This window comes from Euleptes europaea, chromosome 12 (genome assembly GCF_029931775.1).
Source record: "Euleptes europaea isolate rEulEur1 chromosome 12, rEulEur1.hap1, whole genome shotgun sequence".
Taxonomy (NCBI): domain Eukaryota; kingdom Metazoa; phylum Chordata; class Lepidosauria; order Squamata; family Sphaerodactylidae; genus Euleptes; species Euleptes europaea.
This window is the reverse complement of record NC_079323.1, coordinates 60,389,568-60,405,748: the sequence shown is the minus strand read 5'-3', so window position 1 is coordinate 60,405,748 and position 16,181 is coordinate 60,389,568. Positions and strand designations below refer to the sequence as shown.

Sequence of the window (16,181 nt, the reverse complement as noted above, 5' to 3'; positions counted from 1 at the left end):
TTATGAGGAGACAGGAGTCACTGGAAAAGACAACCATGATAGGAAAAGTTGAGGGCAGCAGGAAAAGAGGAAGACCCAACAAGAGATGGATTGACTCAATAAAGGAAGCCACAGCCTTCTATTTGCAAGACCTGAGCAAGGCTGTCAAAGATAGGACATTTTGGAGGACACTGATTCATAGGGTCACCATGAATCAGAAGCGACTTGACGGCACTTAATGCAAAGTATATTAGATATAAGCACATATATTAATACCCACCGTGTCTGAGCTGCCTGTTTCAGTACCTAGGTAAGCAGGAGGCATCTGCACTTTGCTAAGCACCTTGAAGCATGTTCTTAAGGCATGAGTGAGTTCTGGCAAATTTAGAGTTTCCATGTTTTCAAGGAGAGACTGCACCATGTAGTTGAGCATCTGTGGCAGATAGAGAGTCTGCACTTCTGAATAAAGTTCCTACAAAAAAAACAAGGGATTTCAAGTAATATTTAAATGTGGTACATTTAGAAACTGATTCCTATATATTCTAAATATAGGTTTCCTAGAATCTAGAGACCCTTCATCTCTTCCAAGATGAGAAAAGAAAACTTGGAAACACATGACAAAGCTATGCATAAAACAGCAGACTTGTATAAATTATATAAAATCAATAATAGTTCTAGATGCAGTTATTGCAATACTGATTACATATACAATATTTAGATTTACCAATGGTATCACATCTAGGAGAAACACTAGTAGTGTGCAGAGCTCTGTAACAGTTGCAGAAGTACCGCTGTTCTTAGCCAGAAGGTGCATTGGTACAGACTTATTTCTGCAATTCAAAAGAGAAATCAAGCAAGATAATAATTTAATCAATACTGGACTATAAGATACTTCTAGTAGAAATGGCAGTGAAGAAATAGTATAAGTTATATATAAAGATGACCGTAAGCAACCAGCCAAAGAACTAACATGGATTACAAGAATGCTCAAATTAGTGTTTTTTTTAAAGACGAGTCTAGTCTGAGACATCAAAACTGGAAATAATCTTTTAGAGGCACTTCATTTAATAAATATTAAATATGAATATTCAATATATTCCAGGATACCTGGAATGGGGCAAATATGTCTTTAGTTATATTTTGATTCTGGTGGGAAAAATTAAAACACTTCTGCATTTTGTAAAATAAAATATCAACCTTGTTAAAAAATTCAGCACACTCCCCCTCCCACAAAAATCACTTGTAATATTTAGTAATGCAGACAAGGCTGCCTGGAAACACATTTTTTGTCCAGTTTCATTAAAATTCTTCAGCCCTTATGGCTGTAAATAACAAGCTGCATATACCCTGGGGAGACCTTACATTTCAGATTGGACCATGTAACTGAGAATCTGAGATAAACAGACGTACCGGACCAGGCAGCGTATGAAACTTTCTGCTCTGCTTCTTCAAGCCTCTCACTCTTTCTTATTCCCAAGTCCCATCCCTTCACTGAAGCACTGCTCAGAAAGGACCTGCATCCAGTGCTCTCCTACTCCACCCCTCTGTGTGGATACTGTATAGTCATAGCACCACCAAGGGTTAGTTCTGACTTTCTACATCAGACTGAAGGAGGAATATCTAGCATAACTGGGACAGCTTCCACTAGGAATCATCTGATTTGCTTGTTGTGGCTTATTCCCAAATGCTTGTGTGACGTATATATGTCATCTAGTTATTTGCAACAAATCCACAACATTTCTTATTTTATATTGCTCTTTCAAGCTACCTGCACTGTCCTACTTTTCCTTCTGCACAATAAAGATTAAGTATTGTCTCCCTCACTGTCTGCCACTCCAAGCCCTTTTCTGAGGTATTGCCCAAGTTTATGTTCATTTCAAGCACAAAGACCCTTTGACACTGAAATCTTGGGAGTGCATTTTTGAAAAGTTTGCGCATGAATTCTGAGCATTTCTAGTAACAACAGTTTGAGCAAGTCAACTTCTCTTGGCCTCCATACCACTATTAAGACTACCTATCTCAGAGTTAACTTTTGATTAGACAAACAAGACAAATCAACAAATGTGAAAGGCTTAAAAAAGATCATTCAAATTGTGTAGGCTAAAAAATAGTACCAAAGGTATCATAGAATGATCATGTGTTCCACAAGGAAACTCTCCATGGTTTTAAAAATAAGCAAAACAATACTTTAATTTTGCTCTCTTAGTGGAATAGGTTTCTGGCTTCCCTAGTTCAGCTCCATCGCTATCAAGCAACAATATAAAATGCACAACTACCTGAAGCAGTCTTCAAAACATCTGGTCATATAATCCCAGAGAAAATCAGTGCTTAAGGATGTGATCAACAAGTTGACTGTTTTAACAATCTCAGACGCATTCTTGTTTTCTTTGATTGCGCTAGGATAGGAACACAGTCGATAAAAGGATTATAAACAGCCAAGCAATAATTTTCAAAATTCTGAACTGTTAGAGGATGCAAAGAATAACAGTATCATAAATATTTCAAAGAGTTTAAGCTCAACTTTAGAGATCGGAAGAGCAAAACCTCTTAAATCTTTCACCTTTGAACCATCTGAGAATTAATCAGTACTAAGTAGTGAGAGTTATAAAGTTAAGAATTGGGGGGGGGGGGAGATAAGAGAATGAGAGATTCAGAAACAACTCAGCCATTATAAACCAAGCCAAACTCTCTCCACAAGTCATCCCAGGACTAGCCCTCCCTGACAGGTGCCTTCTTTCACATTCATACTTACAAGGTGAACGTGGAGGGGAGGCCTCAATTTAGGTACCCCACTAGACTTTTGGTGCTGTAATAGCCGGGTCACAGGTTCATGATACCGTGGAAGTTATGGTCCTATAGATTCTGAAACTCTAACAGGGCCACAAGAATTATATGTCACGTTGATACGTGGGCTCCTGGGTTTTGCTGCATATTGCAAAGATCAGCAAGAGTTCTAGTTTCCACAGATTCCTATGGGCTCTACTGACTGGTTAAGGTACAGGGTTGCTGTGAGGATAAAATGGAGGAGGGAACTGTACTTTTCATGGATTCTTTTCACTAGGGTATTTCCAAAGTGTAATAGAGGCCCTACAGTGAGTTCCTACAACAGAATTAGGCTGAGCTTAAAGTGAATTTAATTTAGGACCAAGCCAAATTAAGCATGAATTCACTAACTTGAGTTAAGAGACCATGAAGTTATGGTTCCATGGATTCTGAAATCAATTTGAGTCCAGCGGGGACCTCACCCATCACATGTTCTAAGCTCTAAATCAGCGGTCCCCAATGTGGTGCCCGTGGGGACCATGGTGCCCGCCAACTCCTTTTCTGTTGCCTGCCAAGTGTTTTTAGGAAGTGGGCGTGGTCATACAGGACTTTTGTCCATAAATGTTTCTGATTGGCTGTACAGGTTTTTTAAAAAATATTGTTTTGACAGCAGCTGCTACCTGAGCACAATGATCCTCACTGCACTACTGAAGTTAAGCTGTGGAAATCATTTTATGGCTGGCTTCACCTCCTACAGCTGCCATTTTGCTGCTGCACCCACTATGCCTTGTCAGAATTCCAAATATGCCCAGAGGCTCAAAAAGGTTGGAGACCCCCTGCTCTAAATCAAACTACTTGATTTCAATGGTTTCATTTCAAAGAAACATGAAAATGCAGTTCTAAAGGCAGAGAGACGTTAGATGACACAATACTTGTGGATAGCTGAAAAACTCATGGGGAAAAAAGGTCTCAAACAGAAGTAACACATGAAGATTAATTAACAGAACTCCTAACATTCCTTATTCTCGAAAAGTCAGGTCTAATTCAGATTAGGACTACAGTATCAGGGGAAGAAAGGGTTTAAGCATTTCCCCCTGTGCTCTTTATGTTACTCCAATGGCGCAAACAACAGCCTTCTGGAGTCAATTCAGATCAAGGAAAAGGGCATGTGGTGGGCGAAGGCAAAAAACAAACAAACCCTTCTCTTACACTATGGTCCTGACCTGAATTGGGCTTACATACCCGGTTTGAGGACAAAAAAGAGATGCTAGAAACTCTATTCATGGAAGTTCCAGCAACAGCTCTGTTTGAATCCCAACCCCTTTGTTCTTTATTTACTTAGCAAGATAAATGATCTTAAGTAGTACTTTATTAACTTAGTAGAATTAATGAGTTTGAGTGGTCCATCAGTTTGAATTAGAAAGACTAAGATACCTGGAAAGGACATTGCTACTTTGACTGTAGCTAAGCTTAAGATCAGAACCCAGTGTATCCTTGCAGTAAGAATAAAATGCTCTGAGCACTTCAAGAAACACATCACCAACAGCTGGTGGTCCTGCAACAAAAGGAAAAAAAAATTAATACAACCAAAGCCCAATTATCATCAAACTGAGGTCCTAAACACAAAAGAAAGAGAATGCAAGCATTATAGTATCTTGGCAGTTGAAAGTATGATCAAATTATCAAGAATTATTCTAATTTCACTAGCAAGTTTAAGAATTGGGAAACGCAAACCAGAATTTGCATCCCAAGACCTTGTGGCTTATAGCCACTAACTTGCTGTTGCACTCACCAAGAATTGTTAGTTTTATACTGTTACTTCATAGATTACTACATGACCTTAACTAAATCATCAGTTGAAGCAGGCTTTTATCTACAAACACACGGCAATAAATTCCTTAGCTTTTAAACAGCCAAAGGATTATTTGTTCTTCTAGACCTTTGTTTTATCTTCATATATTTTGTTTATTCAAAATTATTTCAGAAAGTTCTGCCGTCACTACTTTAGAGAGGGAAAAAAGCATTTTCCCTCACTGCAGCTATTTTGAAGGTTAATGAAATTCAAATTTGAACCACTATCGTAACATACACCAAATAAGTTTTCACCAATCCAGGGACTTCCAGTGTCTATATACCTCTTCTCAGCATATATCATAGACTAGCTCCCACTGGATGAAAAAAATATTAAAAGAGATAGAGGATGGCTGTCCCTTTGTCCACTTGTGTAATTCTGAAAAACTTTAAGGTAAAAAAATGATAGGAAGCAACAAGAACCCAAGGACTAGATCTCTACTGTATATATTTTTGTGTAAATGTGTTGGTCAAAGTTGTTTCTACAGCTTTATGCAATATGCCTGAAGATAATTTATAAACTTTGAATGACATCCACGAACAGTATTGTTTTTGAAAGTGAGAGAATTACAGATCTGTGACAGTTATATTGCCTTCTGAACATGTTTCAAAAAAGTCTTTTAAACAGTTGCCTATACACCAATTTTAAGCAAGTTTTCATCGGTATCTCAATTGCATTATAGGAATCAACACATTGGCTTAGGTTATAGAATCATAGAGTTGGAAGGGACCGCCAGGGTCATCTAGTCCAACCCCCTGTCCAATGCAGGAAACTAACAACTACCTCCCCCCCCAACATCCCCAGTGACTCCAACCCTGCCCCCACCATGCAGGATCCCACAATCAAAGCACTCCCATCTTTTAAGTGTCCTGGCAAATCTTTTATCTTTTAAGTGTCCTGGCAAACTAAACAATGGTACAATTTTTTCAATAGTAAAATATAGAAGGCTTTTAAGAGCAAAGTATTAGCAGCTTTGTGTCCCTAGTACCACTTTTTTACTTCATTACAGAGAGCTGTAAAAAGCAAATGTGATCACCTTATGATTAAAACACATGTGTAGGCATGATCAATTTTGCTGTAGCTTCTTTCTGGAAACCCACAAAAAATATACAGGCAGCCAGACCTAGTAAGCAATCTGAATATAACCTGGAGAGGTAAATACAGTATTTCTGTATCTCAAAATGAAGATACCTATGGTCTTTGAAAGAGATCATTTATGCATGGTCGCTTTAACCTCCTTTATTCCCTGTTTCAGCCAGGATCAAAGTAACTCAGGTTGGGGGAAACTGTATGCATTGGCTGGAATGATCAGGGATGAAACTCTGTGCTAATGGAGGCATGAATACAGAAAAGCAGTCTCCCAAGTTCAAATCAAGTTCCACCCATTTAAATGCTGGTCTGTAATTGGCTGACTTCGCAGTACTCACCCTGAGAGAAGATTTCCTTCCCCCCAGACCCAACTGCCACATAAAAAAGCATTTTAAGAACAAAAAACTGAGCAATCTGAAAAAAAGGGGGGGGGAATTCAAGCCTCATTTTAAAAAGGCCTTTCTTTTGCTCAGAAAGAGCTCCGAGGTAGCAGGAAGCACTTGAATCCCTGCCTCTTTGCACACTGCTTCGTGATTGGCTGTGAGAGAAGCCGATCTTCTGTGCTTCCCGTTTGGCTATCTGCATGCTGCCTTGAAAAGGGGTTTGGAAAAGGGTGGGGCGAAGCTCAACCCGACAACAGTGTGTGCACGCTCTGTGACTCCGGAATGAGCCAGGATGAACGGTTTAATTCAGGCCAGAAGAGGAATGGGAAAAGCCGGGTTCATTTTGAGTTGAAACAGCGTTGAGCTTCCAAGGAATGAGGTAGAGTGCATACTGAAAAAAATCGATCCTGGCTGAAACAGGGAATAAAGCGACCATGCATAAATGACCAGAGGCAGACAAGGAAACAACCCTGTTCAGCAATAACTATCCAGGAGGCATTTTGAAGCAAATGGGTAGTGATTTGGGTTTTTCTATGTCTTCTCTTGAGTCCTGCTATTTGAAGAAAAAGGAAAAAAAGCTTTTTTGGTTTGTTCATGTAGAACAGGATTTAGATATAAAGGCAGAGATACAGATCTAGTTTTCTCAAAGTGCAAGGGGACCTCTAGGAAGAAACAACCCATGGTGTCTCAAGTTAACAAGTCAAAGCAAAGAGTGAAGCCAAGCAAGTAAAGCTTTAAAGCCCTTTTTGGCCCATCTGCCCCTATGCCAGCTGCATTCTTCAGGCTGCCACCTGCTGATTCCTTGCATTGCATGGTTGTTTCAGTCATGGAATGGACTGGGCTCTCTCAAGAAATGGGGGGGAGGGGGGCTGCAGTCTCCAGCGATGCTTAGGAGGCACTTCAAGGCTCTTTTATTTGCCAGGGCTTTTAACAGGGTATAGGCTGCAGGTATATTTTAGGGAGGGGGAAAGAGGATTTGTTTGGGGGTTTCACTGTATATTTTCAGTTTGAGTGTGTGTAGGCCACTTTGAGCCACAGGAAAAAGTGGGATATAAATGGTTTCATAATAAATAACCAAAGTGTTATCTTTTCTTCTGTCACATGTTGACTGATGGAAGCCAATGAAAAAGTTTTAAATAAAAATAAATAAATGAAAATCCCCCATGAATTTTCCGAGACTTTTTACTTCTCTGTCGTTCTTAGCATCTCCTCTCTTTTCTATTATTGTGTTGTCTTTCATAATGAAGAAAACTGCCAGGTATCTACCTTGTCTTTGACAGAAAGCTAGGGAACCCTTAAGACTTATAGCAGTATTACAGCAACATTAATCTGGCATTCATCAAACACAAATGGCCACAGTACAACTTGCACAGTTGTTTGATTGTGTAAAGCAGTGTGCATTTCAGGTGTACATAAGAAATCTGAAATTCACCATGATGTAACAGAGGTTACTTCTGTACTAATTTAGAATATTTCTATGCCACCTCTTCAGAGTCCTACTTAAGGTTGCTTACAATTAAAAATCACAATACTAAAAAAAAGCATTGGGCATATACAGCATAAAAATCTATTAATAAAATAGAAACAGACCATTAAAAAGTTGGGTAAATTAATTAAAAGCTTGGGTGAAAGGATGTATTTTAGTCTGGTACCTAAAAGTGCGCCTCAAGGGGGAGGGCATTCCAAAGGCAAGGTGCCACCACAGAAAATGCCGTGTCTAATTGCCACTTGCCTCTGAAAGTGGGGCACAGAGAGCAGGTCTTAAGAAGAATATCTTAACAGATGGGCTGGATAGTATGGGGCAGTCCTGCCCAAGACATTTTGGGCCTTAAAAGTAAGAACCAGCACTTTGAATTGGGTCCAGAAACAGATAGGTAACCAGTGCAATTTTTCCCGCACAGGGGTGAAATCACCCATGAACCCAACTCCTGACAGTAGCCTGGTCATCAAAGTTTGGACCAACTGAAGCTTCAAAATTATTTTCAAAGGCAGCCTCATGTAGAGAGGATTACAGTAATCTAACTTCAGTGTGATCAAAGAATGGATCACTGAGGCCACATCATGCTTTTCGAGGAATGGCCATAAGCTGGCAAAAGGCGCCATGTGACATGGAGGAGACCCAAGCCTCCAACTGTAGGACAGGATACAGTAGCACCCCAAACTATAAACCTGCTCTTTCAGAGGGAGTGCAATCCCCCCCCCACAGGACAGGTTGGATGCAAAGTCCCGAAAACAGCTTCTCCACTGATGAACAGCACCTCAATCTTGTCTGGATTGAGTTTCTGTTTATTGGCCCTCATCCAACCAATTACCTTCTCCAGCCACCTATTCAGGACTTCCACAGACCCACCTTACTTAGCTGTTAACGAGAATGTTCCAAGTGTCCCTGAGTTGAAATCATACCAGATAATGATCAGTCCCTGACAAGAGCAGAGTGGGAAAATCCCCCTTTACCAAACCACGTACCTTATGCCCAGAGAAAACCAAATCAAGTATATGACTAAGTATGTGTGGGTACCAGAATTTTCCAGGACAGCCCAATGTTTGTCACTATGGCATTAAGTCTTGAGCTGCTCCTGTTGGGGCAGCCTTGGCATGAACATTGAAACCTCTAAGGACAACGAAGTCCAAGATTGCCTCTGTCAGCTCTGGCAGAGACCCTACTGGGCAGCAGAGTGGACAGTACACCAACAAAATCCCTATTCTGCCCTGAGTCCCGAGCATATACTCAAAATTGGGGGCTCTAGCTAACAAAGCATCTCGTAGTGAGTGCCACAGAGGCCCAAGAGACCATGGCCCTCTCCTATATGTTCTCTTCAGATAACATTTTGTACCTATTTCAGGTTTGTCAAGTAGGCTTATGAGAATGCGAAAAGGTTTCAAATGTGCATGGTGCTGTTCCTCCAAGCCACAGTCTGCAAACTTCTGATGTAAGATTTCAATCAATCCCTGTTGAAACAGTATTAACATATTAATATTGCAAGCAAAAATATAATTAGCAGCCAGTTCCTTGTGCAGCCTTAATGCTAAGTACACAATACTACCAACCCTTATTAAAACAGTATAAAGCAAACTAATGCAGATATACAAAGCCATTTTCAGCTTAATGAATAGGCAGCCTAATATTAGGGTTATCCCAAAACTGCAGGGACCACTGCTATAGATAGTGTGATCATGGAAAGATGACCAGCCACCTAGCTCTGCTCTTGGCAGGCGAATCACCCACAGAAAGTCCTTAAGGCTAGTGTTATATTCTATGAGAATCCCTGGTTTAACCCATACACATATTTTCAAGGTACCACATATACTGAGCCTTTGTGTGAAGCATACTGCTCTTTGGCCTGTTCGCTTGCCTTCGCCCCCCATCTCTGATTTGATGGCTTATGCTGTTGTGGAAGTCTGGTCTAGATGACATGAGAACTGTGTTTCAATTCCATAGATGTTTGCAAAACTGATCTGAGGGGCAAAACAAGTCCAGAAAGTCCACTTTGGAGGGATATTGATGGAAAGAAATCAAGTAGGGTTTTTATAACAAAGGGTGAATTTGCCAAGCAACCCATGGGGGTTGAATTATTTTATAGCTATAGAAATTATAGCTTTTGGACTGGGTAAGAGAAGAGTTCCTAATCCACAAGAAGGTTGTTTATCATGTATTTGCCTTGTGAAGTGACACGGGAAATAGGATTGAGCACACTGATGGGCCAAGCTAATGGTAAGACAAAGGATGAGACAACACTGAGTGCCATCTACCTTGGCTGAAGGCTTTCAGAGGACTGTTTGTCCTGCTGAGGGGAAGTGCTTAGTTGACCAGTGGTGAGAGTTTAGCTGGGAAGGGCAATCCGTTCTAGGGTATGAAAGGGAAGCTAGGGGTTCTTTCTTTCTTGCTTCTATTTGTTTTATCTCTCTTCTGAGTGGGTCAAGTACATTGCTGTAAAATATTGCTCCCAGCCTGACTACTCCAAGCAGAACAGAACTGGCCAACTTGTTCTGCTTGGATGATTTTTTTTTTCATTGCAAGGACTAAAATATACCTTTAAAACTCTTCCAGGTATGCAGTCCTGAGAGGGATCTTTATCTATATCTCTGACCATGGCCCCAGTCTCTGGATTTAAGTACGGTATTCACAAATGAAGCCATATTGCAAATTATATACTTAAATCCAGAGACTGGGGCCATGGACAGATAAGACAGCTTTGTCTATAAAACTGAAAAAAGCCGTAGGTTTGCAGAAAAATCTGAAATCTAAAAAAAAAGATACATGGGGGAGTTAAATCCCCTCAAAATCATAGAAGCAGCACCTGTAGCTTTAAGAAATGAATGACCTCAGTGGTAGTTGCTAGGTAGCCACAACAGTATTGCCAGTCTTAATTGTCTGTTTTTGGTCAATAAGAGGCAGGGAGAGGGTCAGAGCCCTTTCCGTGGCTGTTTTGGCCTTTGAGGGAGGGCTCATCTGGGCCAGGCTTGGACATAAGGGCTGCCAGGAAGAGAAAAGCAGAAATAGTATGGGGGGGGGGGTGATACAGGGGAAAGTGAGGTGGCCCTGTAAGTCCTCGTGGGTTTCCCTGCTGTGCAACTGGGTCCAGCTGGGTGGGTGGCACCATGCAACTAGGTTTTCTCATGGAAAGGCTGCTGAGGGGGGAGGAGGGAAAGCTGAAGGGGGGCAGATAAAGGTAGGTAGGTAGGTAGGCTGGCTGGCTGGTGGGTGGGTGGTTGAGTGGGTGGGTGGGAAGAAAAGAAGGAATCAGGCAAAGGGAGCAGCAACAGGAGTTTTGAGGAAAGGGGAAAAAGTAATAGTAGGGGAAGAAAAAAAGAGCTGCCTCCTGTGATTCCTTGCACCCTCCACCTGTACATTCATGTGTGTATATAAACAAACATTTAAATACTAAAGAATGCCAGTGTTAAGATACACTGGCTTTGCTGTGACAAGAGTTTCCTTTTTGCCTTCTTCCTGCTCAATGCCTTCAGAATGTTCAAAGTGGGGGTGGGGAGATTAATCATAAACAGAGTGTGGGGTGAGAGATCTCCTCAATTCTCCAGTATGTGGCACCAATTCACTTCAGCTCTCCACCAAGAATGATTTTTTCTTTGGGGATCTGATGATGAATTTCAGAATCATATGTAGTTTGTCCTTGTCAGTTACAGCAGAATAAGCAAAACCTGGAATCCTGTATTAATACTGAACCAGACACACAATGCATCATAATAATGTTTATACCCTTTAAGGAATATTATAAATACCTACTTCAACCAGAAGATCTTTGGAATATTTTTCAAAAAAATAGAGGGCATGGTCTTCTAAGGACACTGAAACAGATGAATCTGGAACAAAAGTGCCTCCTTTGATATCAGAACCTAAGAATGGAACAGGGAAATATGGAAAGTAGTTTGCGCATTATAACAAATTGAAGCATTCTTGTTTTCAGATTAATGGCACAAGCAATTACAGAAAAGATTACAACTTTCTTCCTCCCCACACCCTGGCAGCTCTCCTTCACATCATGACTGCATCAGTCAAATTCAGTAAAAATCATACGTCTTTACTCCAATCTGCTACAGGAACCATCTAAAAGCAAGCACCGTGCCAACTCTCATAAAGCCACATGCCTGCATTTGTATGTCAGGGATAACTGCATGTAGTTAAACCAGCACGGCTGAAGGGAAGTGAAGCACAGGAAGGAGACAGAGCCAGGCATGTGTATAACTCTGGCACATTTCTGAGTTCATGAACATTTTTGTTTAACTGTGGTTAAACTAGATGTCTGAATGCAGCCTAAAGGAAACCAAACTTGTGATTTATGAGTAATCTGAAATGGAATTTTTGAGATGCAGTCCTAAACAGACTTGCATACAAATTATAAATTTTCTGCGAAACAGATTCCACTATGTGAAAGTTATGTTTCATGTGGTAAAGAGCAGTACATCATAGGAATCCCTTCTTGTGAAGATCTCTGTGCCTTACGTTTACTAAAAGAGATTTCTGTGCCAGTTGTAAAAACACTGTGGCAGGTTGTCCATTACGACAGTATGTCTCGGGAGAAACCTGCAAATTATATTTTATAACTTAACAGAAATTAATAAACATTAATATTCAGTAACTCAAGGTAAAGGCCTCTAAAACTTCAAAATACTGTTAAATTTCAGAGGTTAGCAGTGCTGGTTTGCAGCACAAGAGCTACATTTAAGTCCGGCAGCACCTTAGAGACTTTCAAAAGCTCATTCTCTGAAATTCTTCTTGGTCTCAAACATGCTGCTGGACTCTAATCTAGGTGTTACATTTCAAAGAGACACATTCAAGCCCAATCAAGTGCAACATAGAGACGGTGTGACTATAATTTGTGCAGTACCTAGCAACCATGCATATAACCTTCTGTTTAAGGACATGTCTCTTCTTAAGAGAGTTTGGGCAGCTGCCGAGAGAAGATGAACTACATCGGACCTAGACAGTGGTATAGCACTTTCACTGGGATCCTAAACAAGGAACAGAAACAAGTCAACTGTACATGCACTCTTTACAAGCAAAAAGGAAACATGGAAACAAATGAAACCTTAATACTATGGGGAAAACATTAGCAGTGTTAGAGAGAATAAGAGAGCCTGCAATTTGACAATCTGAAAAGCCCAAAATGCTGCTCCTAGGGGACCCTTAAGCAACAGCATGATGAGCAAAATGGGAGCCTACAATGAAAGGACGGAAAACAACCTCCAGCAAAACAGGTAGGAGTGGAATGTTTAGGATTCTTTAACGATGGAAATGAATTCCTTATTTACAGAACAAGTTCTAAAAATGTACATCTGCCTGTGATTCTATAGTTAACAGTGGCACCATCAAACATAGCTCTGCCACCAAACTTTTTCTCTCTCTCCCTCAATATGCATTCCCCACTGATAAGACATATTTTATTATACCTGCTGTTATTAGATACAGGATGCCAATGCTATTAGAGTTGTTATCTTTAAGATAAATTTCTATTAGATTATAAGTACAGTTAAACAATTATTTTATCTCTATATTTTACTTTTTCCATCTCTGTAAGCTGGTTGAAAATGTAGGATATATGCTCAAAATAAACAACAAATACCACATCTGGTAATTCTGCAGTGACCCAGCAAATTGTTCTTGGCAAAGTAAACCTTAGGGAGGGAAGGCAGCATGGTATAACCCGATCTTGTCAGTTCTCGGAAGCTAAGCAGAGTCAGCCCTGGTTAGTATTTGGATGGGAGACCACCAAGGAATACCACCAAGGAATGCCAGGGTTGCTATGTAGAGGAAGACACTGACAAACCACCTCTGTTAGTCTCTTCCCTTGAAAACCCCATAAGGGGTTGCCATAAGTTGGCTGCAACCTGACGGTATTTTACACACACACACAAAGTAAACCTTATACTGGTTTAAACAAAGTAAACCTTATACTTTGGTAACACTTACCAAAGATGTGTAAAGAGGGAAGAAGAAGAGAACCACCTCCAAAGTGTTTCTTTGTACAAGAACATTTGAATCCAACATAGCCACACAAAGGGCTCTGATCTGCAGTGATTGTTAAAAAAGAAAGAAAGGATAATTGCATTTTATCTAACAAAGTTGATTCATCACCATACAAGTTAACTGACTGCATGTCCTCAGAAAATCCAGAGTTTTCCAAGTTTTAAGGTGTTAAAAAACCTAGCAGTTTTATATTACCCCTTTATGTCTCCCCATAAGCCTAAACTTTACAAGGCTGGCAGCTCTGAGTAAAGGGAAAGCCAAGCCAGAGTTAAGAACTCATAACCTCAACTGGAACAAATACATCAATATTCTCACAACACAGTAGAAAAACAAACTGTTTACCCTAAATTTAAAATAATATAACAATTTAGTTTTTCTGGACATTGTTCCCAGTTTTATTCTGGCAGAGTCAAAAAGGACTTTAACCTTTAAAACTCATACCTGTCAAGGTAAATAATGTAAAGTGGCAAAATGTTAACACTCCTTTCTTAATGATACAATAAGTAATGAAGGGGAAATCAGGTTCCGGTTATTTTTTTTAGCTAACTCCTCATCAAAACCTAAGATAATTTGGTTTTTAACTATACTGAAATTCAATCCATCTAATGTAGCCCCTGCACTGAACAAGTGTGGCTTCAGAACTTACTATTTGCAAGATGGAATGAAAGAGTCAGTTTCTCATGTGCAAACCTCACACAGACACTTGTCTCAATGTGGAGAAAATTCTCCACATGAGGAATAACGATTTGCCTTAAATAGCAGCTCATATAAGAACCCTGTGCAAGTCAGTCTACCTTCCAGAGCCTATTCTAGAACTGCAAAGCTGACTGCATCCTGTGCAAAATATGTTTAACACCACCACACACAAGGGCTTGCACATCCCTAAAAAAAACAGGCAAGGGTTGTGCTATGTACAGAGCTTTTTGGAATGCAGCCAGGCCAGTGAAAAATTCTTTTAGAATTTCGATCCTTGATGATAGAACGGAAAACTTTTATAAAGAGAACATCTGGGCATGGACTTTTCCTCAGATTATTCCGCACCCTTTTGCTGTGGAGGAAGTTTCAATAGGCCCTGAATGACTTTTTCACTGGGATGAGTATTTTTGTGAAAGGACACATCTTGAGATCTGTGCCTTGAAAAGAATGCTGGTCAATGGTTTCTGAAATGCTTCAAAGTTGCCCAAAGCATTGTTGGAAGGAGCATGCTGGGAAGGCTCTTAACCCCAGGTAATGGCTAGTTTGCTTGGACAGTATCCTACAAGGCCTGTGGTCTTGACCCATTCTTTCTACTCTTATTATTCTAATATAAACTTTTCATCTATGTTTTAACATGTGATGTTCTCCCTCCTTTTCTGAAGCTATGCTGGGGATAACCACATAACGTACTGTAGACCCTCAGTACTGTATCTATTGATAAAGTGAACCCACTGTTTACAAAAACTAGCTCTTTCCACATTTCCCTCTTCTACTAGGAAATATCCAGGCAATAGCTCTGAGCAGGGAGTTTACAGCACTAGCTGAGAAAAGCAACTATAGCTAATTTACTTCAGCCCAATATAAAGACCTACAAATCCCTTCCCCAATTGTTCCTGAGGGATAAAAGGGAAAATACCCCTTCCTTCCCTTCTGAAGCAGCTGTCAGGGGCAAACAGAAGTTGGAATTAGATTTGGAGAGCTCCTTTTAGCATTTCAAATCTATCTTCTCAATTGACATTTCAGAAGTGAAGGGTGGCCAAAGCTTCCTTTGCCCACCAAAGCAAGGAATGGGGAGAGGAAGGATTTCTTCAGCACACACACTCCTCTACCACTTGTAAGTCTATAACTGTTGATCAGCACTACACCAGAAAAAGGATAAAAATAATGTTAAAACACAATTCATCCAGAATTTGCCTATTAATCTGCATTATGTCCATTGTTTAGTTATACACTCCATCCTTTATGATTAGGTGTGTAACTTACCGTTAGTTTAGCATCAGTCCCCAGGATATAATTCTGATGTTTTCCAGACAATTCTCTGTTGATATGACTAACAACAAAGAGGGATGCAGGCAGCCTTATGGAAGGGCTGACCAGGACACTCCCCCACAGTGCTGAATAGAACACTTCTTTACCAATTAGGAGAGACAACTTCACAAGTAAAGCATCTGTTCTGTTAATTAAGAAGGAAAATATAAGTTTCTATAATTAACTTAATAAGTAAACATTCTAACTGAAAAACCAAATGCTTGTATACATTTTAATATTTTATATAAATACTTCTGACACTGTCAGCTTCCACTGATGCTGAAATAAGAAGCCAGTGAGGTAATTTTGCCATTTTAAATGTAGTACCACTCTTCACTTCACCAAGAAGAGCTGGCTTCCAGATGAACACAGCTTTAACTTTTAATTTCTAGAAAATTAATTCTACAATTTTCCTTTTGTTATCCTGTTGTGTTCTCAGAAGTAATACAATCAGCTCAATAACCAAAGGACAATGGGTAGGTGGGAACTGAGCAATGTCACATCAGAAATGGTAAATCATGGGTATAGGGCTTGTTTTGGCTGACCAAAGAACAAACTTTGGATGAGACTGTGAGTTTATATTCCAGATCATTTGTTATTATCTCACCTGAGCTGATCTAAATTCTTA

At 40.0% G+C, this 16,181-nt stretch overlaps 1 protein-coding gene across 1 annotated transcript in view; it reads right to left on the bottom strand.

The window, feature by feature from the left end:
- Nucleotides 1-16,181, bottom strand: part of DOP1B (DOP1 leucine zipper like protein B) — an 84,874-nt gene that overhangs the window by 54,008 nt on the left and 14,685 nt on the right. The window contains exons 4-12 of the mRNA XM_056858752.1: nucleotides 15,509-15,698; nucleotides 13,493-13,591; nucleotides 12,411-12,534; nucleotides 11,309-11,418; nucleotides 8,901-9,015; nucleotides 4,177-4,297; nucleotides 2,256-2,375; nucleotides 704-809; nucleotides 260-451 (exon numbers count right to left, since the gene is read on the bottom strand). Coding sequence (XP_056714730.1) covers nucleotides 260-451; nucleotides 704-809; nucleotides 2,256-2,375; nucleotides 4,177-4,297; nucleotides 8,901-9,015; nucleotides 11,309-11,418; nucleotides 12,411-12,534; nucleotides 13,493-13,591; nucleotides 15,509-15,698 — 1,177 coding nt within the window. The remainder of the gene's footprint in view (nucleotides 1-259; nucleotides 452-703; nucleotides 810-2,255; nucleotides 2,376-4,176; nucleotides 4,298-8,900; nucleotides 9,016-11,308; nucleotides 11,419-12,410; nucleotides 12,535-13,492; nucleotides 13,592-15,508; nucleotides 15,699-16,181) is intronic.